General features: G+C 47.2%; 7 protein-coding genes across 7 annotated transcripts; 2 read left to right on the top strand and 5 right to left on the bottom strand.

Moving 5' to 3' along the window:
* Nucleotides 1-1,381: 1,381 nt before the first annotated feature.
* On the bottom strand, nt 1,382-2,354 carry J7337_007976 (uncharacterized protein; the record flags this gene model as incomplete). Its single annotated transcript, XM_044825603.1, has 3 exons — nt 1,382-1,643; nt 1,689-1,884; nt 1,940-2,354. 3 exons carry the CDS (start codon nt 2,352-2,354, stop codon nt 1,382-1,384), a joined length of 873 nt encoding a protein of 290 aa, XP_044678520.1.
* A 5,178-nt stretch (nt 2,355-7,532) lies between these two features.
* Nucleotides 7,533-9,566, top strand: J7337_007975 (uncharacterized protein; the record flags this gene model as incomplete). The annotated part of the gene is made up of 6 exons (XM_044825602.1): nt 7,533-7,800; nt 7,865-8,104; nt 8,152-8,323; nt 8,373-8,968; nt 9,020-9,272; nt 9,329-9,566. The coding sequence occupies 6 exons, from the start codon at nt 7,533-7,535 to the stop codon at nt 9,564-9,566; spliced, it is 1,767 nt and encodes a 588-aa protein (XP_044678519.1).
* Nucleotides 9,567-9,721: 155 nt separating this feature from the next.
* J7337_007974 (uncharacterized protein) lies at nt 9,722-11,160 on the bottom strand (the record flags this gene model as incomplete). Its single annotated transcript, XM_044825601.1, has 2 exons — nt 9,722-10,952; nt 11,003-11,160. The coding sequence occupies 2 exons, from the start codon at nt 11,158-11,160 to the stop codon at nt 9,722-9,724; spliced, it is 1,389 nt and encodes a 462-aa protein (XP_044678518.1).
* Nucleotides 11,161-12,792: 1,632 nt separating this feature from the next.
* On the top strand, nt 12,793-13,488 carry J7337_007973 (uncharacterized protein; the record flags this gene model as incomplete). Its single annotated transcript, XM_044825600.1, has 1 exon — nt 12,793-13,488. The coding sequence occupies one exon, from the start codon at nt 12,793-12,795 to the stop codon at nt 13,486-13,488; it is 696 nt and encodes a 231-aa protein (XP_044678517.1).
* A 2,825-nt stretch (nt 13,489-16,313) lies between these two features.
* On the bottom strand, nt 16,314-16,783 carry J7337_007972 (uncharacterized protein; the record flags this gene model as incomplete). Its single annotated transcript, XM_044825599.1, has 4 exons — nt 16,314-16,373; nt 16,424-16,438; nt 16,492-16,627; nt 16,683-16,783. 4 exons carry the CDS (start codon nt 16,781-16,783, stop codon nt 16,314-16,316), a joined length of 312 nt encoding a protein of 103 aa, XP_044678516.1.
* Nucleotides 16,784-17,564: 781 nt separating this feature from the next.
* J7337_007971 (uncharacterized protein) lies at nt 17,565-17,974 on the bottom strand (the record flags this gene model as incomplete). The annotated part of the gene is made up of 3 exons (XM_044825598.1): nt 17,565-17,589; nt 17,674-17,805; nt 17,877-17,974. 3 exons carry the CDS (start codon nt 17,972-17,974, stop codon nt 17,565-17,567), a joined length of 255 nt encoding a protein of 84 aa, XP_044678515.1.
* Nucleotides 17,975-20,294: 2,320 nt separating this feature from the next.
* J7337_007970 (uncharacterized protein) lies at nt 20,295-21,177 on the bottom strand (the record flags this gene model as incomplete). Its single annotated transcript, XM_044825597.1, has 3 exons — nt 20,295-20,732; nt 20,785-20,966; nt 21,018-21,177. The coding sequence occupies 3 exons, from the start codon at nt 21,175-21,177 to the stop codon at nt 20,295-20,297; spliced, it is 780 nt and encodes a 259-aa protein (XP_044678514.1).
* Between the last annotated feature and the right edge of the window lie 827 nt (nt 21,178-22,004).

The following is a 22,004-nucleotide window of genomic DNA, read 5'->3' as shown; positions in this document are numbered from 1 at the left end:
ATATTAATATAGCTATAATATTAATTATTAAGTAAAAGTAAAGCTATTATATAATAAAAGAAAGATTTATAATTAGCCTAATTACTAATATAATTAATATATAAATATTACTTATTAATAAAAAAGGGATATTATAAAATTAATTAAGTAAAGGAATTAATTATATTTTTAATAAAAAGAAGGGTATATTATTAAAAAATAATATATATATAGTTATTATATAATATAATAAATAGAAAGATATTATAGCTATTTCTAGCTAACCTAGAAGAATAATATTTTTACCTAGATTTACTTCTATAAGTAAAACTAGTATTTCTTTAAGGAAAAAAGTTAAGTAATTTAATATAGTAACTTTTATATATAGTATTTTATATCTATTTATTATAACTATAAAAGAAGAATTATAATAGTAATTAAGGTTATTTACTCTTATATTTACTTACCTATTTTAATTATTGACTTTATTATCCGCTTTATGTTAAGCATGGGGTACCCTATACAAGAGAGTATGGACGTGTCGCTTGCCCTGGTTCTGGTCAGTATAATTGATTTGAAGGGAGGGAACAAGCCTTACCATGCGACCAAGGCCAACAACAGCGATGTTTAAGGTCTGGGACATGATGTAGGGTATGAAAATGGGAACGGTAACCGAAGGACTTTTCTGTTGGGCTGAGTTGAATGAGATTGATGGTATTTCAGACTCTGGAGATGGAAGAAGAAACAGACGTCTTTATACTTCTCTGCCTCTCTTCTTCATACCTATTGTGTAAAAGTTTATAATCATCTTGCGAACTATCTCCGAATAACTCGTCTCGATAGACCTGATCATACTCAAACGCCAACAAATGGTTACCTATCTAAGCAGATGTTGCCGAAATTTCCTCGCCGGGGCTACTATATCAGGAGATGTTGCGGCAGTAGCTGCTTGATTGGGCATACAGTCGCTTGAGGCTAGCTTGATTCGGTATGACCCGGCGAACTCCCTCTGGATTGCCATATTTGGTTCTCTGGCCTCAACGTAGAAAACGGAACAATTCTCCGTCACATCACAAAGGCAGACATTTAATAATCTGCAACTGAGCTTGTCCACAAGCTGAATAAGGAAAGATGATCCGTTGCATGATTCAGTGTAAGTCTATTGGCCTGTGGCCGTAAAGGCTGCTCCCAGATGGGGCCTGTCGTTTACGGAAGAGTAAGCCTGCTAGTTGTCTGCATATAAGCTGGACGCATCCCTTCACCCCTGGAAGCATTGCAATGACTACACAATGTGTCAGACGCATCAATAAGCCGTGCAAGATGATAGGCCGAGAATCCGAGAAGTGTGTATCAACACAACACAACACACGCCAATGACACTCAACCAACCCTACAAAACCCGCTATGACTTATAATATCTCTCCCTCAACGCTTTAGGCAACGGCCAAGCCTGACAATCCTTAAACATCTGAACTGTTTTCTTAAGCGCCTCTTGTTCCCATGGATCAGTGAAGTAACTCCCATACATCTGTATAGCCAAGATGGCATTTACCAGACCTGGCTGAGTATCGGGATGTTGGACGGCTGTACCGCAGACTTGGAGGACTAGGTTTCGCACTTCGCCTTCGGCTTTGCGGTATGCGGCTCGGACATCTTCGGCTTGTCTGTCAAGATTAGTGCAAGCCTGACAGAGGGTAATGGCGGCTCACGAGAGAAGAGGTGACTCTGCGGTGAGTATCATTTTCGCTATCATCATGTGCTGCATGCCAGTCAGGGCAATTGGCGATGCATACCACATTGTTGGGAATACCTCACCCAAAACCCTATCTGGTGGTCGATGAAGAATGGGTTCAAAGCGACCGGTTACATATTGATCAAGATATTCCTCCTGTTCCTTTAGTTTATCTGACCATCGAATGGTTAGTATTTGAAGCTGGCAAAGTGCGAGAAGGGTACTGACGCCATCCACTCTCCGACTTGTCGTCAAATAACCATTTGGTAACTTGACTTGTATGGAAGACAATCCTGTTCGCTGGCGATATATCCGACCACTCAGCAGGTGGTTCAACCATCTGCGCTGGATATCCTTTTCGGAGGGCATAGTAGACCTCTTGTCGTAAAGCAACCCAGTAAGAAGCGATAAGAAGTTCTCGGCGGTTAATAAGATCATCCGACGTAAGACTTCGTAAGACAGCGTTGAGAATCGCGAGGAAGTTTACACCTTCATCTGGGCGAGTAACGAGAGCAGGATCTTCGTCTTCGTCATCGAGCTCCTCAAAATGCCTCAGAATAACGGCTGTTGTCACGATAAGTTCTCGCGTCTCTCCATCTTCTGTGGCATGGAAGTCTTTGAGGACGGGGATGCATTTGAGCATGTATTCCACTGCAGAATGGGAACTAAGATTTGGTAATGGTTGCCCGCGATATACTATCCCTCGGGGCGTCTTGTATTTCTCAACGCGACATAAATGTCTAGCTGACATTGCTAATATGGCGTTAAGTAGGGGAGGATACCGCCGGGCTCTCTCGGGGACGACGAGCTGATACTGCCGTTGAGGGTCGACCAGATCAAACTAGAGAGTCAGTATCGTTGTTCTGGACTGATAATACAGAGCTTACCCAGTGGGATAGCTCCTCGATAAAGTATCGTAAGAGACATGCTTCTTGAACACCTTCTAATGGCAAGTCTCGCTGATGTGGTGGTTCCAACGCATGAAGTAAGCCGCCCCAAGAAGGACCACGTTGAGATAGTGCTAGCGGACGTTGTGAAGGTTGGGTTTCGAGTGATGACAGGGCTGAAGGTTGCGAGTGTCCGCCACGGGAAGGGGTTAGACTTGATGAAATGGTGGAGTCAAAATATGGTGAACCTCCTAGTGTAAAGTCAAAAGCTCCACCGGATGTTCCGTTGTTATTCATAGCTGGCCGGCTTGTTGTGTTTGTCGTTGAAGACGAGGCCTCATCTGCGAGAGCGATTCTCTGTGTTGCGCGTCGCGAACTTGTTTGAAGACGAACTGCTAGGCAATCAGCTATTTATCTGGACAGGTGTTATATAAAGCACACTTGCATTCTTTTGCACTACTGTTCACCCAATTCTGCGACCCTGAGAACTTGGCATCATACTTCGCTGATGAACCATCTCTGAACTGCCGATTTCGTCCCAGTCGGACACATTCTAGTCCTTTTTTGAGACATCGTGTACATACAGCCTCGTCACCGGCGCCTAGGATCTCGAGTTAGACCATGCCCTTCGGTTGCCTTGACTGGAGTGGACAGACATTTGAGATGTTTGCCTAGTATCTGAGCGTTAGTCATGTGGCAACTTAGTGAGCTTGTTTCTTACTTTTGCATTCTGAACAGGGTTTTTTAGGTACCGGCATATTGATGCGGCTCAAGTAGTGTCCTTCTTTCTCTAGCATGGAAGAAGTGAGTAGGAATCGCCGAGATCTGACGGTGCGGGCGGGGTCGCCGATACATTCCCGAAATGGTGATCAATCGACGCTAGGTTGAATCTGGATGCTTCTCACTGCATGAAGACATACATACTTAAGAACAATAGTAATTATTCATGCTAATTGCTATAAAATGGTAATCTTGGAATATATTAGAGGCATCGCTTGCGGGCGTCCAGAGGTATGAACCCTCAGCACATATCTGGTTTCGCAAACGTGCAGGAGTAGGTTCAGCTGGACGATGAAAAAGTACGGTGAGATATCACACAGCCTACCTGCATCTTGAGACAGTCTATTGGACGCCTCATGACATCAAGAACTGCACATTTTGATGCCCGACGTGCATTTCCCCGCTTTCTGAGTCTTTCCTTCGTCTTCTGACCATCCTAATCATTACTGTTCTGCAATCATTTGACCGTTGAACATATACTTTCAGAAACGCGTTCATCTCCAGCTAGCACAACGACTTTGTTCAGCTCAGAAACAAAATGGCTTCTCCTCGCGGAAACTCGGGCCAGTCCGCCCCCCTCATGTCTCAAGACCTACAGCCTAGCACTGCTATCGGGTTCCAATAGCAAGGCACAGTGGACTGGACCAGAATATTGAGTGGGAGCGTCACATTCTCTGTCGATGTTTTGCCACGATTATCGAAAGCAGGTATCGAAGCTTTCACCGTCTATGCCGCCAGGGCAATCTTTTCTAACGTCAAGCTCGGACCTAATGGCGAATTACGTCTCCATCGAGCTCTCGATAAGATCAGTGCTTTCCCTTCATTTGGAAAGGTCCTCTGGTTTGGGTTCGGGGTCAAGCACATCATATGGAGCATGCAAGAATCTACAGAGGATCTTAATTGCCTTAGTATCTGTGCCTGTCTGACAGAAGGACTCTCTACAATTGTGGCTGCAAAGGTTGTACGAGAGCTCTTCCTCCTATACGATCCACCAGCAGAGCTTACCCTAGCGTTGGGGCAATGAATTTCGCTAGTTGAGTGCTCTGGGGGACTGCTGGCATCATCGGAGTTAGGTTTGGTATTACATGGCTTGACAAAGCTCTGTCTTAGAGACGGCGTTTGCAACCTACAAGGTTCTGGGTCGCCAAGGGACATCGCGCTCGTCTTGAAAGAAGTCTTTGAAGTGTCAGCGGGACGCCTTGATCGCCTTTTCTTGTCAGGCGGTACAGATTGCGCTTGGATCGCCGCAGTAGCTCATTGGCTTCTGGATCTCAGAGTCGATGTCCAGGATGAGGATGGCACGATTATCTATCGGCCTGATGGCACCCGAAGTGAATCATCTCCAGGTGCTCAAGTTATCATAACTTACCATCAAGGGCGTTCGAGTGACTTAATTCAAATTGACAGCAGACACTATATCATTCGCAGCGGCGAAATGCTATTTGAACATGTAGAATATCAGGATATCATGTCATACGGCAGGGTCTCATGGGAAAGCTGCTTGGTTGATACCTTTGGCGGCCCTATGAGACTTCTGCTGGGAGCTCAAGCCCGGATTACAGGAGCCTGTCTTGGCTCTGCCGCACGCATCTTCCTGGCCATCATGAGAGATGGTGAGGGCCATGAGGAATATCCTCTAATAGATAATCCACGAGACACCCATCCACCAGTAGCCGAATCTAGTTATGGGAGAGGATTCTATCTGTAGGCTCGGCGCTTGCTTCCAGAACTCGGCCAAATCTCAGTCCTGGACCGATCAATGGAGGCGGCTATGAGCAAAGGATACGTCGAGACCACACAACAGTTTTCTCAAGCTTTCACCTCATTGCGTCAACTATGTTCATGCACCAACTGCCGCCCAAATGTAGACGAAATGGGAGAGGAGACCACCTTCTGCCTGCTGACACTGATACGAACCATTTGTACGCTTATCAGAGCTATACCGACTATTTGTATGCAGAAGGGTCTCGAAGTGCGGCCTGCGCGCTCGGGCTTAGAGAGTTTGTATAGGGCCCACGACAAAAAATTGTCAGATTATGACCCGGTCGGCCAGGGCCTAATGAACTCATGGCCGCCTGGGGGCAGTCTCATGCTGGCCCAGATGCTTTTCACAGGACGGCAACACGAGAAAGATATGGGTAGTGGCAACCCTGTTGCAACCTCACACAGCGGCCTCTGCTTCTATCTCAATACCTTGGCGGAGATCACATCTGATCCTCAGACCGCTTGTATCGTGATAGTTGTTCCTGGCAAGATCCAGTGGAACCATTCAATGTACGATACGGTATCTGATCAGATGCTCAATGATGATGATAGTGTAGAGAAAGCCGGCTACGATGCAATCTCTATGACTACCGTAACGAAATATGACGACTTGGATTACAGATCGACTCCTGGCCCCAACGCCCAGCTTGTTATTGAAGAGAATACCAGGGCAACCACCTGTCTTTGTGCCACCTACAGACTTTCAACTCCATCATTCCCTGGCCGACATTTCTCCTTTGGAGCCTCCTATATCTGGTGTGAGCTTAACAGGGCTTTCACGGCTGCCACTTGCGAAAGCAAGATGTGTGAATCTCCTAGCGGGTTTCAATCCACTCTGGTTCACTGGGATGGGCTCCTTACGATGATTGATTCGCTGACTCTACTCCCTCCCATCATACGCGTGTTCCCCCCAAAAGATATATCTATCTGGGTTGCTCTTTCGCAATGCTGGCTTCCTAAATTCTCTGATTATAACAACGGGGGAGTGGTGCCTTTGCACCATAGATTACAAGGTGCGCAGTGTGTTCGATGCTGCATTGTGGATACAGAAAAGGCAGCCCAGCATCGGAAGTGCGGTATATCAATAATTACTTCTTTGTGAAGGTCCAGGGCAGGGTTCAACTTGTTCGAAAAGAAATATCATGGTAGTAAGCGAGCCGGCCGCTTGCATAGGGCTTGCTAAACTCAGCGGATTGGTTGTGAAGGTGAAATACGCCGGGCTGTACCTTCGATTGCTCGATTAATAGCATAGATACTACCTAGCACGTATAGCATAAACATTCACGACTATCTGTCGAATTACCCAATCAAGACACCATCGCCGGTACAGATGTAGACCCCGCTGCACACCATAGCCCCCACTAAGTCAGCACTAAATCAATAACACAAAAGCTTGGCCTTGGCCTTGGAGAATCATCCAAATTGCCCAAACTCCTCACCAATTAGACCCCGCGGCCAAATCTCCCTGCTTGCTCCAGCGGGCCCGGTTCGTCTCCCGCAGCCGCGGCCTCTCGATCCTTTCCGAGGCTAAACCCAATCGAGCAACAATTATAGATTCGCTATCACGACAGTCAATGTCGTTATCAGATATCGTCGGGTATCCCACTTGTTTTGGGTATGATACAATCGCATCCCCGTTATTGCGAAACAGTAATTATAGGGGGGTTCATTGGTCTGAACAGACGATGTGTTTCCTGAATTGGAGGGTTGAGTCGGGGAGGCGCCGATAGTTCTTTAAGGTCCTGAGTTAAAGCTGGGGGATTGACTTGGAGTTCGGCGAATTTGTGGAGGGGGATTGAGGGTCTTGATGGGGATTTGGATGATGCATTGGTGAAGCCGTAAGAATCGCTGGATGAGACATCAACCCCTACATAGGCCTCAAAGACTGGACTCACTGGTCATTGTATAGCATTCAGAGCGCACATCTTGTACGACTCTCTTATCTAGATAAACAAATTCGTACTCTCAAATACGATCAAAAACACCCACCGAGTTTATTTCCAAGCTGCCGAAGTGACACAATGCACTACAACGTTATACAACCTCCATCTAGACCGATCCATCTCGCCACCAACAGTTATCCAAGTCCGCAAACAAAGCACATCCCACGCGGAGATCCTGCCTGTTAAGTGGATGTTCTTCAAAGCATACGACTATCTCGTTGCAGCTCGGATACACAGGGTGGGATTTCCAACGGGGAGTCCGAGTCTTGGTGCCGTCATGTCAAGATCCTCGAGAATTGTGTCATCCTGCACCACCCCATACCACGGTCGCACAGACGATCCATGTTTATATAACTCAATCTCCCCTCTTCCCGCTAAAACGCACCCTCATCAGGACTCTAAACCACGGCTTTGATCAGTTAACCCATTGGTTTCATCGTCGGCAAAATGGGCTTCTCAAACTTTTTTGAAAGCCAGAAAACCACCGCCACCGTCTCATCAGACCCTGAGGCTAGCGACTCCGAACCCTCGGTCATTCACGATGGCGGTCTTGCGTATACACGCGTCAAAGGCGGCAATGGATCTAAACCTTCGTACCAAGAAGCTGTCGGTGCACCTGTCGAATCGCACTCGCCGCTTGGATACAACGTTGGTTGGCTTACGGTTATCTTTCTGAATGTTAACATGATGATTGGAACTGGTATCTTTTCTACGCGTACGTTCCCTACCCAGACCGGAACCCCACACACAAGGAATAGGTTGGGACTAACAGTGTTCAGCGTCGAGCATTCTTAACCGTGCTGGGTCTGTCGGTCTGGCGCTGATCATCTGGTTCATCGGCTTCATCATGGCCGCATCTGGTTTCAGCGTTTACCTCGAATTGGCGAGTTACTTTCCTAATCGTAGTGGTTCAGAGGTTGTGTATCTCGAACAGGCATATCCTCGGCCTAAGCACTTCTTCCCTGTTACTTTCGCTGTCCAGTCGGTCATTCTGTCCTTCAGCAGTAGCAACGCCGTCGGTAAGATACCTTCCATCCTCGGGCTTGCGCGTTCTGACAATATATAGTTCTTTCGAGGTACCTTTGGCGAATGACTGGCGAAACTCCCTCCGAATGGCAGATGCGAGGTGTCGCTATCGCAGCTTATACCCTTGCTGTCATCTTTGTCATCGCGCACAACAAGTACTCCCTCTGGCTGGTCAACTTCATCGGCGCCTTGAAGATCCTCACCCTCGTCTTGTAAGCCCACCCATCCCTCCATAACCTTCATCCCTAACACATCATACAGCATCAGCATTGCAGGCTTCGTTGTCCTTGGCGGCAACGTCAAGCGCATCCCCGACCCCGGCCATAACTTCCGTGACGCTTTTGCCGGTGCGACCCCTAACGGAAACGATCTAGCCAGCGCCCTGGTTAGTATCGTCTTCTCATACGCCGGATACTGGAACGCATTCAACGTCGTCAACGAGATCCAGAACCCTATCCCAACGCTCAAGAGGAACGGTACTATCTCGCTTACTGTCGTCGCTGTGCTGTACATGCTTTGCAATATCGCCTACTTCGCTGTCGTTCCCAAGGAGGAGTTCGCTGAGGCTAGTGAGATTGCTGCATCAGTCTTCTTTACTAAACTCTTTGGGGACAGCAAGTCTGCTGCCAACGTCCTTAACTTCCTTGTGCTCTTGAGTGCCTTTGGTAATCTTCTCGCTGTGTTGGTTGGATCTGCTCGTATGCTTCGTGAGATTGGTCGACAGGGCGTTTTGCCTTGGACCAACTTCTGGGTCTCGACTAAGCCTTTCGGTACTCCGCTTGGTCCTTACATCCTCAAGTGGGTGTTGACCTTCATCATGATTGTCGCACCCCCGGCTGGTGATGCCTTCACTTTCGGTAAGTAGCCTCATCCCTATTGATGTTCTCTGATGCTGATCGTTTTCATAGTTGTTAGTCTGGGCACATACCCCGATGCCATGTTCAGGTTTGCCATGGTTGTCGGTCTCTATGTGATCCGCCGCCGTCGCTCAAAGGCCGGTATTGGTCGCTCTGATTTCAAAGCCTGGCATGCTCCTATCATCTTCTACACTCTCGTCCAGGTGTTTATCCTAGTCATGCCTTGGTACCCTCCCAAGGGCGGCCCATATGCCGGTGATGTCAGCTTCTGGTATGCGACGTACTGTGTCGTCGGTATTGCCATGTGAGTGTCAATCTAGGAATATCACTATCTTCTATTTTACTAACAGCAGTCTCTAGTGTCCTCGTTTGCGCCCTTTACTATGTGGTTTGGATGTTCGTGCTACCCAAATGGAAAGGATATGCTATCCGCACCGAGATTACCAATGTCGATGATAATGGAGCCAACACTCACCGACTGGTTAAAGTTCCCCATGCTGATCTTCCTCAGTGGGATGAAGAACATGACGAAGCTGGCAATCTTCGACAGAGAACAACTGTTGTGGCTCCCAGCTCAGAGGGATCCATCAAGGCTTAATTGGTCCATAGTGAATAGTGGATGGAGATATAAGCATCAGATAGCAGGAAAAGATTCTATTATATCAGCAGAGATTTTCTACATGAGCAGGACTAAAACAGAAATGGGTATTCTTCGTAGTATATCTATCATTATTACTCAAAATGAGAAGTAGTCTATTCCGCAGCGTTGCTGGCGCAAGACCAAGGAGTTTTGCTTCCTCCTTCAGCAATCGCCTCAATGGAAGCCCAGAGTCCAAGGACGCAGATAAGGAAGCCAGTGAGGAAGAGGATAACATTGGCCACAAATCTGCAAGTCTGTTTTCCATCCTTGAACCAGTTTCCGTAGTGCATCCAGAGCCAGAAGATACCAGGAAGTCCGTAAGAGAACCACGAGGCGAAAAGAGCGCAGATAAGGCCTAGAAGGTTGTTGAACACAGGGATAGACTCGGCGATGACCATTGACAAAGCCCAGATGCCGAAAGTGACACCGAACCAGACCATAGTAGAGAGCTTTGTTCGGCGGACCATGTGCTTGGTGTTTCGGAAGATTCGCTGGAAGATGTAGGCTGAAGCGACATGGCCGTAAATGACACCAGCAATGACGATAGTAGGGATAGCAATACCCCAGATGACCTTTCGCATAGTATGGGAGCCAGCAGCAGAAAGAGCAGGCGAAGGAACGTCAGGTCCGACAAAGACGTAGATGACGACAGCAGCGAGGAGGTAGAGAGTAGTGTCGACGATCTGGAGGAAAGCCAGAGCCTTGGGCCAGTCCTCAGGCTTCTTGAACTCAGAGATGACAGTGAAGAAGCAAGAGTGGCTGGAGAAAGAAATGGCAATGTTGGTGACAGCCAAGAAAGCACCAGTGAAACCTAGCTCACGAGCGACCTCGATACTTCCAGAACCAATAGGTCGCTCACGCGCAACATCTCCAACCGTGATGAGCACAGCGAGCGTGATCGACATGCAAGACGCCATAGACATGTAACTCGTGTACTTCAGCGTACGCGGTAAATTGAGTACCCAGAAAACCGCCAGTCCAACAACAGCCCAGACAATAGTGCAAGTCGAGCTATTCGTAAGAGTATTCAGGCAAATAGTCCAAGTGAGGAGATGGCTTCCCATGACGAAAACCTGGAAAATTACCTGCGCCCAGCCAAAAACCTCTTGAAAAACGCGTCCCATGCCGATGGACTTTCCAATAACTTCGACGGCGTCGCCAAAGTTTTGGACGAAGGGGTATTGGGCGCGGAACTCAGCGAGGACGAGGCCGGAGTATGTGGAGAGGAAACCCATTACGAGAATGAGGACTATGCCGGGGACGAGACCGACTGTGGCGAGGACGGAGGGGAGGGAGAGGATGCCGAGGGATACTGTCTCTGCGATGAGGACGATACCGCCTTGCCTGGGAATTGTCAGTGTCTATATGAAATGGGGATATTGGGGTGAACATACCACCACGTTAATGTCTTATAGTCAATAATCTCCGCTTCCTCATCCCCCAAAACAGCATCTTCATTTCTAGGCTCAGGCACAAAAGCTGGAGGTGCATTGCTGACGCCCTTCTCTTGATCTTCAGGCGCCGCAGCGCTTTTAGGTTCTGTATGGCTCATGGTGAAGTTCGCCCGTTAAGTTTGGTGGCGCAAGTGTTGAAGAAAGAAGGGACTCAAAAGTGTAAGACCAATTGACGCGACAATAATTGGGACAGCAGTGGTATTTAAATAAATTCCCACTTGGGGCGAGAAATGGCCGACAACGGTGAGAAGGGAAAAAATGTCTTCATGTTAGTTTAGCTTTCGAGTCAAGTCGGCCCACTAACATTGGAGGTTCTTCGGCCTGGCCCGATGGCGTCGCGCACCGAACTCGGGCAGACAGACAATAAGGATCGCGGTTAAAATTAGACGATACTTTATTGGGCGAGATCGGCTGACGCTGGGAGAAAAACAAGCAATGGCCAGATCTGTATTGCTTCAATGGATTTGCTAACTTTTACGTTATGGTCCCACAAAGAGTGGTCTTTTTTCACTGAGAAACCCACTGCTCCAGACTTCTAATCTCCACGTAAGAATGAGGTGAAGAAAGGGTCGGGAGGGTTTCCCCAGACCCCTAAAGCTACAGGCTTCGTCTCGAGGATCAAGATGTATGTCGTTGCAACGAGCAAGAGCCTCATCGTAGCCCCGCGCTTCTTTCAGCTCAGAATCGAATTTTCAGCCTCCTTGGCCAAGCTACTGCAAGTTTGTTTTGGAAGAACTTGAATGCCGGATTCTAGCCGACTTCTGGAACGACAAGAGATTTCTAGCGTGAAGTCTAAACTAGATTCGGGATGAGTCAGGACCAAGTGGATACTGGCCACCGATCGCGCTCCGGACTTGGCGCGGCTTGTGAAGAGGCTATCGACAAGACGGCAACAGTACGTATGGATAGAGACTGGGGGAAAGGTTCCGGTGAGCTGAACTACGTGTTACCCCGACTCCAAAAGACAAGGAAACTGCAGATATACATACTAAGAGACAAAGACTTAGGTAAATCTCTTCTAGATTTAGTATAGATTTAGTGGAGCTTTAGACTACTGTTTTTGGTGCCCTGGTTTAGGGTATCTAGATGCCTAACCATAGTTGACTTTTGAGTGGTTACCAACGACTTGGAACAGGCAGCAATGCTACATACACGTAAACACTTCAGGGACCAAAACAGAAGCCTGCTCTTTTACCATATAAGAACAAATAAACACTCTATCTAATTGCTGTGCTTATCGCGGCTGACTTAGCTTTGCAAAACCGCGGAAACGTTGTGTGGCTTTGTTACAATCCATTCTCAGATCCCATTCAACAAAGTTTTATTCTAATTGAACAAAGCCTCAGTCTCGCGATATCATGGGCTATTGTATGTCAAAGCTTCTGGGAACGGAGTCACTTGATGAGAACTCTTTAGTGGATAGTACCTGGCCCGGCAGAGTGATAGGGTACCCGCCACCATTCCAAGACGTAAGTTGGGAATGTTCTTCAGTGCTTCTCATAGGTAATACCGATGGAATAACTAAATTTAACCAGCCTAGATCGCTTGACGATGACTATAACTTCCCCCTTGATGGAAAAGACATTGCTTCTTTGTCTGACCATGAGCTTCTACGAGCGTTATTCAAAGCCCCTACACTTTATAAATACGGCTCTGTTACAGTTTCACGTGTTTCTAAAGACATTGTCATCAAAGGTGGTAGCGGCGTGGCAAAAAGTGAAGCAGAAAACATGAAATTTGCTTCAGAAAATTCACAGCTCCCAGTTCCCCAGGTCCATCGAACTTGCACAGTTGAAATCCCAAATGATGGCTACGAGTTCGACGCACCCTCATCATATCTTGATTTGATTGTAATGGACTACATCAAAGGATCCACTGTTGAAAAACTCTGGCCATCCTTCGACATGACCGCCAAAGAAACCGTGGCACAGCAGGTCGCGGACGTCATCAACAAGATGCAATCTACCGTCCTCAATCATATGCCCGTGGGGCCTATTGGTAGGGCTCAGGATGGCAAATTCGAAGGTCCATGGTTCACAGGCTACGGCGCAGGGCCTTTTGACACGCTCAAAGAACTTGAGGACTGGTGCAATCACAACATCGATGTCGGCATCAGGGTCAAACGATTATTCACCGAGACGCCGAGGTTTGAGTTTCGAGATATGGTTCTTACCCACCAAGATCTGGCGATGAGAAATCTGGTCGTCGATGAGGATATGAAGGTTTGGGTAATCAACTGGAGCAGCGCTGGTATATACCCGAAGGAATTTGAACAAGCCGCCTTGCGGCTTCAGGCGGAGGATAATGAGTATGTTGATATGGTGTTGGGGAGGCTCTCTGATCGACAAGGTATTGTGATTGATCAGTTTACTAAGATCGCATATGGGCTTAGAATTGGGCGTATTCGGTCAACTGGGCATCCTTAAGATAGAATTAAGAATAAAGTCGACATTTTCATATCGCACGGATATTGAAGAGATAAAGACAATATGAAGATCAATAGTCATTAACCACTCTATTGAGCCGCTGATGTAACGAAACATAAGTAAGAACTAACGTTGATCAACGTCCCGATTTCGCTGCGGACTTGGATGAATCTGGGCACTATCATGCGATCGAGTGGAGCTCAAGGGTAGGGATCTTCGGGGAAGCTAGAAGAACTCCAGGTCCAGAAATCAGATTTGGCCGAGACTGATGACCCATTGTCTGTGCTGACAATCAGATGGAGACAACGTGGGGCCAATGTTGAAGCCGATCACGGCACTTGTCGCCTCTATACCAAGTCGACCAAGCTGCATACACCCGGAGATTTTCAGAAAGCTTGAATACAGAGCCAAGACTTGCCGAGCTGCACTAGTTACTTGCCAGATAGCCCTAGATCCTTGTGAAGGCATTTTTGAATGGGTTTCATACTATGTACAACTGCTAGTGGCAGAAGCGCTTGTACTACTAGTTAACATGCGCCATCGCATTCATGAAGCACGCGTTGCTGGTTATGAGTCCTATAGTAGCTCAATATCTTTCTCATCTCAGTCTCATGCTTAGAGCCGATCCACCAGGTAGGTCCTCGGGTCATTTGATGCCAAAGGGCCAAGTCTAGAACCCCCCGTCGCAGCAACTCCAGCAAGGGTCAGCATCGTCCGTCTACTGTTCGTTAGTATCAAACCGGTCTTTTCTTCGATTAGGTAGCATACGAAATTTACAGGATACTAATTCAGTGGTCAGCAATTTTCGAGGGAGCATCAATTTCAGCACCACTCACCCAGCCGTTGGGGCATTCATGCTTCTAGGGCCAGCAGCCCCGCCAGCCAGGCTTGCAGAAGGTGTTAGTGTTGGCGACGCCTTTGCCCTAAGCGGGCCAGGCGTGTTTGGGAGACGGCTGGGAGACCTTAATGCGGAGGCTGAGTGGCTGTGGTCAGTATGAAGTTGGGATGAGAGGGGGGCCGATTAAACGAGCATGAGAAACGCTTCATGGCACATACGTGATCTCCTCGCTCCCGGAATGCCTAGAATTGGCGAAAGACCAGGGCATGGCGTCGATGCCGCTGGCAAGGAGGACGGTGGTAGCGACGGGGAACCTCATGTTGAGTTAAAGTGCAGTGCTGGAGTTGGATACAAAGTGAAAGTTGATGATGATTAAAAGAGAAATGATATAATGACCTCTGCTCTTTATAGACTTTTCCTCTTCATAAACCTTGATCAGCATCCTGTTTGCCAACTCCCCTCGCAAACAACCAACTCTGGCTGGAATCTTGCCGAATGAAATGCCGATGGCCCGTATGTCTCACATGTCTGACCTGGTTACGCCCGCCGGTCAATCGTTCAAGGAGGATAGAGGTGGTGCTCCTATTGAAGACGGCACACGCGGGTAGCAGCTTTCCAAGGTGTGAATACAAGAGATCACCAGTCCGACCCCGCTTGTGTACAACGTCCTGATGCCCGTTGCTGCTGGTCCTTAGTGTTGTTATCGGACAGTTGTAGTACAGCGCGTCGTTTTTCAATACCATTGGACATCAGCTTTCGTTTACTCTAGATGTACATGACATGCATTATCGACTGAATGTGATAGTTAGGACTGGCTTTGGATATATTGTCACTGCATGTTGGTCAAGGCATCTGTTGTGAACAATTTACATGATGCGGCGCATAGCGATCAATTGAAGAGTCTATAGTCTGTTTTGGCAGGCTCGGCATCTACACAGGCGTTAGGAACCAAGGTGCAAAACACGTCTCAATATCGCACGTCAGTAGGAACTCCTTCGCCAACCTCCTAGCTGCTCTTTCATCGCAAGTAAGCGACATATCTGCTGTTATACGGACCCGCAAACAATCATCTTGCAGACGAAATTGAGTTTTCTTGGTGATAAGATTTCGTGTTCGCGGTCAACGAGGGATATCGCACAATCATCAGCTCCCCGCAGAATTAATCTTTCAGTAATACGTCTCAGGAACATTATTCGGGCTGTCTAACAGATGAAATTGCCGTGCGGCTAACAACTCATCCACCTGGCGTTACTTGGTTCTTTTTCAGCAAGCTGTTCCGAGGTAACACGTGTGTGCGGTTCGATTGACGGTCGGTATTACAGTCGTAAACCTGTGTCACAGTCGTGCAGGCATGATCTCGGGTGGAAAGGGCGCTATGCTGGTGAATAAGACTTACATATCAGCGAATACCTCGTCTAGAGGTATAGCTTACATTTTGCTTTTGAGGAGGTATCGATATTTCTTGAAATGTGAGGTTGTTTGTGATAGTCAGTGCAGTACTGCAAGAGCTCAAGGGAACGTGCCTCAATGGAGCCGCCGGCAGCGGACTGTCAGAATTCGAGATATATGTATTACCCATACGTGATTTCACTGGCTTAGTATTCAGCCTAAGGCTGCATTCAAGTTCAATACAAACTCTTTGTCAGGAGTGAGGTGATGGAGAGATTGGTAATCGGGTAGTTTATCTTTTCGAGCCGTCAGATAAAGATATAGAATATATATGCTGTATTTTACTTATGTTAACCCTATACAAAAGTCCTGTTTTAGAAGTATAATTGTAAGATCTTAGTACTTATATGAAAAGAAAATCTACTTTATAGCAATACTCTGTATAAGTCTGAGAAGGGGAGAGAAATTTATACAACACCAATTCCCAGTTATGATACGTTATAACGAGTGTCTATTTATGCTATTGTAGCTTGATATCTTCATTGTCTTTACGGCATATTCGTAGCCTGGTGCCTTATATACTTGGCAGATCTGATATTTAGAGATCATCGTCGTCACTGCCCTTGCAGCAGGTCCAGCAAGGGTATTCTCCGTCTCCCTGTATCCTATTAGTAAAGGTTTCGTATTTGTCAATACCAGGTAACATACAAACTTCTTAGATTTCTACTCAAATAGTTAGCATCAATTATTGGAGGATAGATTCCAGGATCACTTACCCAGCCTTCGGGACATTTTGGCTCCTCGGGAAAGCAGACCTTGAGGCAGACCTCGTAGTTGTGGACATTGACGACGCCCTTATGGCTAGGGGCGAAAACATGGTTGGAAGAGGGCTGGGAAACTTGGATGCGGAGCCTATATGGACATGGTTAGTATTTAGCAGAGTGAGATATACTGCACTGTGACGTACGTGATCTCCTCGCCGTTGGACTGCTTGGCGTTGAGGGAAGACCAAGGCATGGCAGCGATGCCGTTAGCAAGGAGGAGAGTGGAGGCGATGGAGAACTTCATGTTGATAGATTGGTTTGTAGTGTTATAGTGTTGTGTGAATGTGAAGCTGTTGAGGTTGATGTGATGAGAGAACAGGCGGACAGACCCTCGACCTTTATAGATTATTCTTCCATCCAAGCCTCAAGCATCCTTCTGCTGATCGAGCTCATCAACATGCTCCTTGCACCTTGACCCCCTCACGATCAGCAACTTGTCTGACCATTCCTTGATTTACTTACCGATGGTCCGTATGTCTTACAAGCCTGTCCTCGGAAAGACCTCCCTGCGTTGATGATTTATGCAAGGAGAATAAAGTGGTGCTCTACTAGCGGCGGTACGGGAGGGGAGCGGCTTGATCCCTGTTGTAAGACATGAATACGAGCGATCGAAGATCCTGTCTCACTTTTGTACAACCTCCCAATGGCCCTGCAGGCTTTGGTTACGTCGGACTGTCGCAGCTTGACGTACGTGGTGCGTTGCTGAGTTGGAGACCTATCAGATACCTGTTTGTGTCACGAAGCGGAAGTTGCCGTGAGGTTTCGCAGTACCATATTGCTTGCATAAGGTTGGCTATGTCACAAGTATCTTGAATGCGAATTTTCTTATCAAGTGAAATGAGGTAGAGCGCCCATCCATAGGTTTTCCGCAGTATCAAGTCGCCAGCAACACATTTCAAGCAGTACGCTAACTACCCACGTAATAGCCCGTAATCTGGTGTATTATAACAAATCTCACTTAGCATTCTCCCATTCATCCTCGCAGCAAGTCCAGCAATCTTGACCGTCGTAATTCTAATCTCACATTAGTAGACCGAAGTGACATCACATCTACAGAAATTACGAACAATATTCTTGGAATGCTGGAAGCAAGAGTTACAGCAAGTCAAAGGTAGGTGATACGACATAACATACCCATCCATCAAGACAGTACTCCTCTCCTGGAAACAAGCAGGCCAGCATTCGCGCGGGCCAACAGCAGCCTTGGCTTTCTTTTTAGGCAAGACGCTGGGATGGAAGGACCCCTGCGAGACTTTGATGCCAAGACTAGTAATGGCAATGAGTAATAGTGTTCAGATCTGAGACTGGTGGCCCTAGAGCCACCGTTTGAAACGTACGTAATCTCATCGCCGGCAGTCTCTGTCTTGGTGCGGAACCAGGGCATGGCGATGACTTCCTGGGCAAGGATGAAGATATAGACGATAGAGAACTTCATGTTGACGTCTTGTCTTGGTGAGAGAGATAAATTGATGTTGATGGTGATCGATTAAATATTTTAGCCAGATACCAGAGCTTATGCACTCCTTCTGATGCTTAAAATACAACTGCCGTTGGAATTGTGAATGCACCATGGTTCCCTCGCTAAAGCGGTTCTGAGGTAACACTTGTTTGCAGTTCAATGATCCGTTTGTACAACAGTCGGGCAGGGGAGATCAACACGCACTGGAGACAATAAATGGGTATAGGGGGCAAGTCGTTCAGTATGCCACATAGTTCACTGGGGAATGTCTCACAACGCGGGGTTTATGTTTCATCAGTCATGCACTGTTATAAGAGTTCAAGCGAAAAAAGTCTCGATGAATCCGACTGCATCGGACCATCTGAACTCGGGATATCAGAACTACTCATGCCCCGTTTCGCTGCATGAAGCACCGGCCTTCAAGGCCCATTATTATATCAACTGTCCCTACTCCCCAAGATTGAAATATAGAAGTACTATCTGAGATCTCTCGACCTACGTGGTAAAGTCGAATTCTGATGATGATTGGAGATAGGCTGATTTCTTGAATTTTCACAACGAGCTGACGAACTGCGGTGATCGCATCTCCTGACTGGGAATGTAGTTCGGATCAATCGATTTCCTGACAAAGTTGTGAAGCATTAATGGAAGGTCCAGTTACACAGGATGGGCAAGAGTTATACCGGCTACGTTGTCTCTCTTGATCGTCGGACAAAAAAAAGGAATATGTGTGCCGTGTCTCACTACACTGCCGTTATGCAAGGATCTCTATCCGGCAGTGCCGTCGTAGGATATCAGCTCTTATGCAGGGATAAATAATCTGGAGTCTATGACACCACTCTATGCGGGTCGGGGACTTTCGCTCAGCTGAACAGCTGCGTGGGGCGAGAGAAGAAAGCTAAGGCAAGGAGGCCCAAGCTCGAAGACTGGAGCTGAAGCGTGTCTGAGACATGATTGACCACTATGTACTCGAGGCCCGATCCATTTCGGCTATTGAAAGACAAGACTTGCAGGGCTCATTACGTTCGTACTCTAAATCCCTCTGGAGACAAACTCCTCGATCGATCCCGCTCTCTTTCCATCCTCTCATCAGATGCTTTAATCTTATCGCCAGTTTCAGGATCCCATATCCAGCCCTCTTTCAGCCACATCCACCTCAAATAAGCCCTCAACTCTTTATCAAGCGGCACAACCCTCTTCCACTCAGGCTCAAACCCCCGCACTGCATTCAAACCATTCCAATCATCAGCCAAACCCTTCAGTATGTCTCGATGAAAGATCCTAAAGCTATCAATCGCATATGGACCAAGCGACGGCAAATGCGCCACCTCCCAGCCATGTCTCACATCATGTTCATCCAAGACCTCATCCTTGCCAATTCCTAAGCCATCGCCCCGCAGGGGATAGTGTAGCTTTCTGTACCGCCTTGATTTATGGGGTGGTTTCTCAAGCCATGTCTTGGCGAAGGCGATGAACCGAGCGGCACGGGAGTTGTACAGTCCTATCGGACGGATGAGATCTGCAAGGTCGGAGAAACATGCTTCTGCGAGGTGAGTTGGTGTTGGGTAGCGAGATATGAGCTTTTGGAAAATGGGGCGGGCTTGGGATCCTCGAGTACGGTTCCAGAGGACGGCTGCGACGAGGAGTTGGTACAGATCTGTTCCGACGGTTTCTTGGACGAGACCGAAGTGTTGGCTGGAGATTGGAGGGATTCGAGATGCCGAGAGTACAACTCCTGCGGGTACTTTTCGTGGCACTGTCTTGCGTTTGTCAACTTTGATGGCTTTTGTGTCACTCACATCGTTTTTGACCATGGACCGTGTAACACGATGATGAGTCTGTACAATTAGAGGTTCAAGCTGGTCCTCCATTGCTCAAACGAATGATAAATGTCACAAAGGATATGAATGGCATTTCCAAAAGTCAAACTGCTTCATAACTCGTTGGCGTCTCTTTGAAGAGGAAGTTCAATGCCGACTCCAGCCAAGTTGGATCCATGACGCAATGGACATCTACGGGGGAAGATCCCCCGCACTGAGGAACGAGGCCAGCCACGAAGTGCGACACGGAGACTTAGTTCAACGAGATCATCGAAGTCATGAATCATGTGCAATGAGACGAAACCGTTGTTGGAGTTTTGTGCACCGTTGTAAACGTTGCACAGTCATTGTTGACACTGCATCCCGCAAACTGTGTTTTCATAACGACGCCATTGTTTTCATAAATCTTATGACTCTATTCATCAATTATGAATACACCACTATATGCTACACACCACTATATGCTACGAAAAGTCCTAAGCCTTGGTGAATCTCAAGTAAGGCTTAACCTCCCTAACATCACCAAACTTCTTCTTCGCATCCTCTGTCGAAACAGAAGGCGGAACAATAACATCGTCACCAACCTGCCAATCAATCGGTGTAACAACACCCTTTTTATCTCCAGTCTGAAGGGAATCAATCACACGCAGAACCTCAGCTGAGTTACGACCAGTTGAAGCAGGATACATCATCGTAAGTCGAATCTTCTTGGTGGGGTCGATGACAAAGACTGAGCGGATGGTGAAAGCGATGCCCTTCTCGGCGATGTTGTCGAGGTCTTCTTGGCTGATCATGTCGTAGAGGAAGGCGACTTTGCGGTCTGCGTCGGCGATGATGGGGAATTGGAGGTTTGTGTTTGAGACTTCGTTGATGTCGTCTACCCACTTGTCGTGAGAGGTGAGGTCATTTGCACTCTAAACAGTAGGTATCAGTACTATTCCGGAGAGTAAGGATGAGATCACTTACCAACCCAATCATCTTGACTCCTCTCTTATCGAACTCTGGCTTCAACTTCGCAAAAGCTCCTAGTTCGGTGGTGCAGACTGGAGTAAAGTCCGCGGGGTGAGAGAAGAGAATGGTCCAGCTCTTATCGATGAACTTATGAAAGTCAATCTCTCCATGAGTGGTAAGGGCCTTGAAGTTGGGAGCTATCACAAAGTCAGTGCATGATTCTTACGGTTGCGGAGCGTCTATAGTACCGGTTGATCCCAATCGTAGTCGAGGCTGTTCTTGAGTCGTCGTTGCAAGGAATCTGCGCGCCATGGGCTGGGCTAGAGGCCTCACTGTAGCGGGAGCCCAATTGGCCCTCTTGGGCAGGGCGCTGATGCTTCGGATGCTCCGGGGAAAGGTTGATGCCATTTTGTCAAGCCCTTGAGGAATTTAAGCGATTGTTTGGTGAAAGATGAGAATCCGATTGAAGATAACTGGTCGAGCGTCGCTGAGGAGAATGATTATATAAGGCATTGCGTCATATTTGCTCATAGTGGAGGAGCAGTTCTGGCGTGGTGGAAGCTTCTTGTACTGTTAACTATAGGCCTAAAAGTTGCCTCTAGGATTTTTTCTATTAGATACATGATTCTTCTTATTAAAAAAATCACATTTCTCTAGGCAGGTACCTCTTAACGCGTTCATATCCCTCGCGATATACGCCTGACACTGACAACTTCTAAAATCGTCCATCGTAAACCTGTAAGATAGACCAGCGACCATTACCAATTGCTTGTACGATTGACCGTCAGTAGCTGCTGTTGCGAATATTCAATATCTTTCCGAACCATCATAACTATACTGTTCTTATCATTCTTGTTATGCTGAGCGATGATTGATGTAGTCGGTGGGGAGGATTGTATGCCCACTTTGCTTAGTGCGATGCCGCCAGCGTCGAAGTTCAACGATATTATTGTCAAGTAATTGGCTCGTTGTATCCTGGAGAGAGTACTCATTGTAATTCGTATAGCGAACTTTTAATTGAACGTAGAATTTCACCTCCGCGAGAAGTCTGTGAACAGTGTAGTAGGCTATCCCCAGAGTTCATGCCGAGGAGGAATTCAATCCGGTTAGTGGCTACATGCAGAAATAATCCATAATACTGTCGACCAATGCTGAAAAAGAACCACTTTTAGAAGCTGTAGACGATGGCGAGAGCTTGAAGTCTTTAAATCTTGAACATATGGCATTCGCCAAAT

Source organism: Fusarium musae, chromosome 6 (assembly GCF_019915245.1).
Source record: "Fusarium musae strain F31 chromosome 6, whole genome shotgun sequence".
Taxonomy (NCBI): domain Eukaryota; kingdom Fungi; phylum Ascomycota; class Sordariomycetes; order Hypocreales; family Nectriaceae; genus Fusarium; species Fusarium musae.
This window is presented reverse-complemented; position numbering and strand designations above follow the sequence as displayed.